The following is a 7500-nucleotide window of genomic DNA, read 5'->3' as shown; positions in this document are numbered from 1 at the left end:
GCCGTGCTCGTGCAGCTGGACGAGCTAACCAATGCGTTCCCGGTGGGGCTGCACTGGCACCTCTACGGCGCCCTGCGGAAGAACACGCGGTTTAATGGCTACGATGTGCTCGTTGACGGTGTGCTGGTCGCTCAGACAGAGCGCAACGACACAAACGCACACGTGACGCTGCAGAACAATGTGCAGCAATGGCTGCGCGTGCTAGGCTCGGGCAAGGAGGATGATGGCGGTGGCGATGATGACGCAGACATGGACGGTGTGAACCATCGCGTGGAGCTGTGCGTGCGGCTGTCTGATGCAACGCGTGGCGACAAGGGTAAACAGGCCACAGGAACTTTGGCTCCTGGCGCTACCGGGGACACCGGTCATGAACACGCTGAGGATGATGGACTGGTCGTGCAACACACGCTGCGTGTATCTGGGCAGCCGTTTCTGCCGTTCGTAGCACAGTGTTCGTGTCGGCGCGTGCTGTTGGGTGCAGCTGCACAGCAGGGACCAGAAGCTGCCGCTGATGATGCTGATGATGCTGGTGCTGGTGATGATGACGCGGCTGACACGAAGAAACGACGCTCCACGATTGCCGACGAAGATGCCGGCATGGTGCAGCGCGATGCTTTGCTAGAGGACGCGCGTGCGCTTCTCATGCAGCGCATCACGCGTAAGATGTGGCACCGGTTGCCAGAGCACAGGCGCATCGTGACCGCCATGCTTGACCGGGGTCTTCTCGTGCCCAAGAGCCTGACCCTCTTTGTGACCACCCGCAGCTCTGCAACTGCGCCCGCCATCGATGGGCTCATGGCTGTTCTCGATCGCGTTCGCGAGCTGGACGGCGTCGTCGTCATGTGTGGGCGCACAGAAGCTGAGGCACACGCAACGTGGCGCGCCATCGCCCGTGCTGCTACTGCTGCGCGCGACGCCAAACCCAGAGCATCCCCACCGCCTGAAGTTGCCTGCCACTTCCTTGCGGCCTCGGATGAGCTGACGATGGAGATGCTGGACATCCTCGGAGGGCAGGCGCCCGTGTTTGTGCTGACAAAGAAGAACGGCATTGCCTGGATTGGCCACCCCATGCGCCCCCTGCGCCGCGATCAAGCGTGCCAGCAGCTCGTGGAGAGGTGTGAAGACCTCGTGGCCAAGTTCAAGATTGACAAGCGCCTCAAACAGAATCCCCTGAACCAGAAGCTTGTCTGACGCGCGCGCGCGCGCGCGCGTGTGTGTGTGTGTGTGTGTGTGTGTGTGTGTGTGTGTGCGTGTGTGTGTGTGTGTGTGTGCGTGTGTGTGTGTGTGTGTGTGTGTGTGTGTGTGTGTGTGTCGAAATAAATGCGCCGAGAAGACACGATGTCAGGCATCCAGTGTGTGTGTGTGTGTGCGTGCGTGTGTGTGTGTGTGTGTGTGTGTGTGTGAGTGAGTGGGTGTGTGTGTGTGAAGCAACGCAACGCTGAAGACAAGCAACAAGAGAGGCCACCACCTCTTCACCCCAAGAAGTGGAAGCAAGCAAGTCAGCAAGCAAAGAACAAGAACAAGAAGTAAACCGAACCAAGCCAAGCTAAGACAAGAGAAAGAGGAGACAGCAGCACAGCAGCAACCAGCGCAGCAGCAGCCACACCACCACACAGAAGAAAAAAAAAAGGAAGAGAGCAACATCACCCGTGATTCCCGCCTGGTCACCCACGGCAGTACTGAACGGGCCCAAACGGGCTTAGCTTCCGCGATCGGACGAGAGCGGGCGTGATCCCGTTGGTATGAACGTTGCCGACAACAGAGCAAGACAAGCCATTTATCAAGGCAGAGCCAGCAAGTAGCAAGCAAGGAAAATCGCACACACACCAAAAACCAGCAGAAGCAGCAAGCAGAAACGAGCAAACAACCGATTCTGCTTTCCAACCAACCAACCAACCAATCCACTCGCCGTTGCTTCATTCTTCTTCTTCTGCGCAGCAGCTGTGTGATGGTGATGGTGGTGGGAATGGTGATGGTGATCATGGTCGTCGTCGTCGCTGCAGCTGACAGGCAGGTGAGATGAGTTGAGGTGAAGTGAGGTGAGGTGAGGATGCGTCATTGGTTCGTGCACACACACACACGCACACACATTGGTGGTTGTGCGTGCCTCGTTCCTTCCTTCCTTCCTTCCTTCCCTTCGTCGTCGTCGCTGACGCATTCACACACACGCATTCACACGCACACACATGCACATGTGCAGGGAGGGTGTGCGCACCGTCTCTCTCCCTTTCTCTCCCCTTCCTTCCATCCATCCATCCATCCTTCCATCGTTGTCCATTTCCTTCTCCTGTGATGAACCACCCACAACCAACCAACCAACCAACCAACCAACGACCACATGAATGACCCATCCATCGACAGGTGAGGGTGAGATTGAGTGCACCCACTTCTTCCTCTCACTCCGTGCTCCTCCTCTTCTCCTTCTTCTCCTTGCACACTGCGCACAGCAACAACAACCACCACCATCATCATCAACAACAACAACACAGCGCACGCTGTCATCGTGCACACACAGCCACACACACAGGTGGACCACCATCCATCCATCCATCCATGGGTGGTTGGATCACAACCAACACACCACTGCGTGTGGCACACACAAATGCACACCACAACTCACACACACACACTTGCTCACCGTTGTGTGGTGACAGAACAACTGCCATCAGCCACCGACATGCAGCGGCCCTGAGAATGGATCATGCAACCTCTCAACCAGTGAGCAGCACACACATGAGATAGAGGAGGGGGAAATGACATCAACCAACATCACAGCCAATGTGTATGTATGTGTGTGTGTGCACGGGTTGTGTTTCTTCTCATCCTCCTTCTTCTTCTTTCTTCTTTCTGTCTGTGACACGCTGCTCACTGCTGTTGTTGCTTGTTTGTGGTGGTGCGTGCGGATGAATGTTTTCCATCATCATCATCATCAGCAGCAGCAGCAGCAGCAGGTGCTGGCTGATGCGTGAGCCAGTGGGCGACCCCCACCAACCAACCAACAAATGACTACATGCCGACGGATGAATGGTGATCAAACCACTGCATCACCCAGACAGGTGTGTGTGTGCATCACCCAGACAGGTGTGTGTGTGTGTGTGTGTGTGTGTGTGTGTGTGTCTCGAGGTGCATGTTCTCTTCTCCACCACCCACACGCCATCATCACCACACCCTCATGTTCTTGTGTGTTTGCTCACATCCTTCCATTCCCACCCTCAACACCACCCTCCACGCTTGCTCGTTTCCCCTTCCTTCCTTCTGCTGTCGCCGCACACAGGGCCCTTGAGCCAGCAGCTGTCACCCACCCCCCTGCACCAATCACCACTGCTCTGGTGGGATGAACAGACGGGCGCTGCCATGTAGTGATCATCCAGCCACGCTTGTGCGGCTGTGGAAGCAGCAGCACCAACACACACCACACCACAAACAAGCAAGCGATGAGCAACGTGAGTGCATCACAGCATGTGTGTATGATGCGCACAGCATCAGTGTGCGTGTTTTGTGGTCGCTGTCTCTGTTGCTCCTGTCTCCCCTTGTTGACCCACGTCAATGTGTACATGTGTGTCGTGCGGCTGCCTGTTTTGCCTTGCTTGGTGCGCTCTCTCACTCTTCGTTCTCTCACACACAACTGCCTGCACACCTGCACATTCTCCACCTTGCAGCCGCTGCTTATATTCCCCTCTCTTTCTCGCCCTCCCTGGCAGCCATCACAACAACAACAGCAGCAGCACCCAACACACCCTCCACCGCCGATGCAGCAGCAGCAGAGGATGCACCACCACCACCACTTGCTGCTGAACACATTCCCCCACCAACCAACCAACCAGCCAACCAACCAACCAACCAGCATCGCCCGCTGCTGCTGCTGGGAACAGGTGGCGACAGCACAAGTTGCATTTTAGGCTGGAAGCAGCAGCAGAGGTGAGGGCGTGAAGAAGAGGGAAAGCGGAGAGGAGATGTGTGCTGGCTGGTTGGATGGATGGGATGAGGTGGGGTGGGGGATGCTGGGTGAGTGTGGTGTGGTGTGGTGTGGTGTGGCTGGCTGATGACAGAGGATGATGGTGTGTGGTGTGAGGAAGAGGGATGGATGGAGCATGTCTTGTTCCTTCCCTCTGTTTTCAGTTTTCTCTCTTCCCTTTCTCCTCCTTCACACACATGCATGCACAGCATTAGCAGTGGCAGTAGCAGTGTGGCTGCGCACATATCCATGCTCCCTCTTTCCCACTCACTCACTCACCATGCTGGTGCTCGCACACAAACACACTTGCAGGCGATGCACACGCACAGGCAACAGGATGAGGGAATGTCGAGGCTACTTGCCACGCGTGCCAGCTGCACTCGCCTCACACATGGTATGTGCGTGGTGATGAGTGGTTGTTGGTTGTGTGATGGGGCTGTGATGGTGATGGGGTGCGATGAAATGAACAAGGAAGAGGGTTGATGGGGGATGATGATCACACACGCACACACACACGCACACGTGGTGCGTGTCATGTCAATCACTCGTTCTGCTGTGCTGACATCATGGCTTTCTCTGTGCCTGTTGTGTTCTATTCCCATTCACATTCCCTGCAACCACGCACACACACAGGTGGTGAGGTGCCAGCACACATCACAATGTTGATGGAAGTGGGCTCGCATGCCGACTGCTGCTGCTGCAACTTCCCCTGATTCGGCTGTCGCTGCTGTGCTCATGCAGGGTTCCCATATGCGAGCAAGGTGAGCCCATCATGCATGCTTTGGTTGGCGTATGGTGCATGTGTTGTTGTTGCTGCTGCTGTGCCTGGTGCAGCAGTGTAGCTGTGCAACTCACATGCAATGTGTGCATGTGTGTATGCAGGGGATGACTGTGTGAGGATCGTTGGAGGATGATGGGCGGGTGCACACATGATGGGTTGGGAGGAGCAGCTGTGGACACACACGTCCATGGTCATGGTGGGCACATCCAACCACAGCGACGCAGCTATGCGCAGGTGTGTGTGTTTGTGTGTGTGTGTGTGTGTGTGTGTGTGTGTGTGTGTGTGTGTGTGTGTGTGTGTGTGTGTGTGTGTGTGTGTGGTGGGGCGAGGAGGAGGAGAGCAGGGAGGAGCAAGAAGCTGAATACGCCTGATGTGCTCACATGCCATGTCTGTGCCTTGTGGGTGATGGTATCGTTGTGTCTTGTCGTTGCGTGTTGGTTGCATGGGCACCAGGGCCACATCACAAGAGGGGAAGGAATCCGCCATGAACGACCCATCATCATCAACCTTCCCCATTTCTCGCTCCTTTCTTTCTCTTCCACCTCAGCTCCGCTGTCACCGCCATCACCGTCACCATCGCCATCGACTGCACAGCCGCCATCACACGCCGGCCGACAACGGCCCCAATCTGGCGTGAGGCAGACATTGCACATGTCAGTCGCTCTGATGAAGAGGTGAGCAATGTGCGTGTGTGTGTGTGTGCGTGGTGGTGGTGAGTGGGGACAACATGTGTGCGCGTGAGGTTGTGTCAATGCGGGTGGTTGGATGAGGCTGGCGTGTGGTTGATGATGCTTCGCTGTCAACCTCAACCCCTGTATTCTCTCCCTTCTTGTGTCCGTGCACACACAATTCACAGCGTTGAGGAGGCGCATGAAGCTGTGGAACTAACGACGATGACGATGACGATTGCTGGAGGTGAGAAGGGCGACTTAGATGTGTGTGTGTGTGTGTTGGTTGACACGCTGTGTTCCCTTCTTCGCCTCCCTCTTTCCTTGTCTGTTCTGTCCGCTCATGTGTCTCTTCTTCTTCTTCTCTCCTGTTTTTCGATTGATTTGGACACAGGGCCATGTATCTCGTCTCCATCCAACCGACCAACCAAGCAGCTGAGTGAGCGAGCAAAGGACACGGCGTGGCAAGGGGCCGTTTGTTTTCACCGTCACCGTTTCCACCATCAACAACACCAGCAGCAACAGCTGATGGCTGGCTGCATTTGGATGAACGGGCCCTCTGCCTCTGGGCCATCTCCACCACCTCGTCGTCGTCATCATTTGTCACCAACAACAGCGGGTGCGGCCGTGGATGTGGAGGTGAGATGAATGGCGGTGGTTGTGGTGATGTGGGTGGTGTGTGATGTGTTGGGTGTGAACATCAGCATGTCGTATGTGTGTGTTTGTGAAGGGTTGGTTGGATGTCGTTGGGTCTGTTGGTGCTGGCAATGGGTGTTGTTGTCGTTGACAGCCTGATTCTGTGACAACTCACCTCTTTCTCCACACGCACACGTTCAGGGTGTATTGTGCGTCGATTTGCCGTTGCCTTGCATGACGACGCTGCTGGTGGCGGTGAGTGATTTGTGGTGGATGTAGACGGCGCACGCACACGAATATGCAGATGTGCTGCTTGTGGTGGTGGTGGTGGTGCGTATCTGTGTGTGGGGTGTGACATGTGCGTGCACAGGTGATGATGTCGGTGATGTGAATGAGGCACAAGGGGGTTGATGTGGGTTGTTTCTGCCATGCTGGCTCACTGCGTGGTGTCATTCTTGCTGATTTTGTAGTTTGTGCTTGCGCATGTGTACATGTGTGTGATTTGCTCAGGACGGTGACCGATCTCTTCCCAGGCCCCCATGACACGAGCAGGGCGATAAATGCACACACAAATGTGCAAGAAAAGAAGGCACAAGGTGAGATGTTGGGGCTGTGTGTGTGTGTGTGTGTGTGTGTGTGTGTGTGTGTGGTGATGGGGTGGTAGTACTCATTCACACGCACGTACACGCATGTACACATGCATGCCAACACACCAGAGCAGACATTGGCTGTGGGGTGGTTGCACTGACGTGTGCCTCACATGAACCAATCACACAACTCAATGTGTGCGCGTGTGTGCGTGGCTGCAGACGGACGTGTGTGGGTTTCCCCAGCCGAATTCCCTTCTTCTTTTCCCAACTAATCGTCTTTGCTCGGTGTCATCATCATCATCAGCCTTTCCCATGTGATGTGGAGCTGTTGAGGCGTGATTGAGACAGCGGCCAACAGCAGGTATTGCAGCTGTAGTGGATGTGGATGTTGTGATGGTGGTGATATTTTGTGCCTGCCTGCTTGCTTGCTTGGGTGCTTGCTTCGTTGTTCTTGTGTATAGGTGATGCACCCGCCCACATCATGCTGCATATTCCCATGCGTGGTCCCTTGTGTCCCTCCTTTCATGTCCTCACCATCACCGGTCATTGTTGTTCGTCTCTGGTTGGTTTCTCCTTGCCTCACAGGCACGCATGATGCTGCTGCTGCTGCTGCTGGTGTGCTGCTGTGATGATGGCCGTGCGTGTGCGTGTGCGCTGTGCACCGTGTTTGGGGCTGCAACGATGAAGACAAGGAAGGACACGGCCCGTGCCCACCACTCTTCCCCCATTATCTCCCCTTTCTGCTCCATCAGCGGTAACGATGGTGGCCGTGGCGTGTGATTGCGCTTCCTTTTTCTGGCTTTGCTGTGGCACATTGGCTGGCTGTCTCGCTGCATCAAGCACAGGTGAGGATAATCGTTGGCGGTTGGT

The 7500-nt window shown here is 55.6% G+C and overlaps 2 protein-coding genes and 1 non-coding gene across 3 annotated transcripts in view; 2 read left to right on the top strand and 1 right to left on the bottom strand.

Annotated features, from left to right (window-relative positions):
- Positions 1 to 1210, top strand: part of PTSG_11957 (uncharacterized protein) — a 2289-nt gene extending 1079 nt beyond the window's left edge. The window contains exon 2 of the mRNA XM_004995574.1: positions 1 to 1210. This exon is cut by the window's left edge and continues 693 nt beyond it. Within this exon, the coding sequence (XP_004995631.1) occupies positions 1 to 1191 (1191 nt within the window). The 3' untranslated portion in view covers positions 1192 to 1210.
- A 426-nt stretch (positions 1211 to 1636) lies between these two features.
- On the bottom strand, positions 1637 to 1750 carry PTSG_20008. Its single transcript, XR_001137145.1, has one exon. It is a non-coding gene; the product is annotated as a 5S ribosomal RNA (ribosomal RNA).
- A 3137-nt stretch (positions 1751 to 4887) lies between these two features.
- On the top strand, positions 4888 to 6684 carry PTSG_03037 (uncharacterized protein; the record flags this gene model as incomplete). Its single annotated transcript, XM_004995573.1, has 6 exons — positions 4888 to 4970; positions 5284 to 5425; positions 5600 to 5651; positions 5921 to 6043; positions 6242 to 6299; positions 6551 to 6684. Coding segments are annotated over 6 exons (592 nt in total), but the record flags the coding sequence as incomplete, so codon positions are not given.
- Positions 6685 to 7500: the final 816 nt, after the last annotated feature.

Source organism: Salpingoeca rosetta (genome assembly GCF_000188695.1).
Source record: "Salpingoeca rosetta unplaced genomic scaffold supercont1.7, whole genome shotgun sequence".
In the NCBI taxonomy this organism is placed as follows: Eukaryota; class Choanoflagellata; order Craspedida; family Salpingoecidae; genus Salpingoeca; species Salpingoeca rosetta.
The sequence above is the reverse complement of the archived record's forward strand: the minus strand, read 5'-3'. Positions and strand labels throughout refer to the sequence as shown.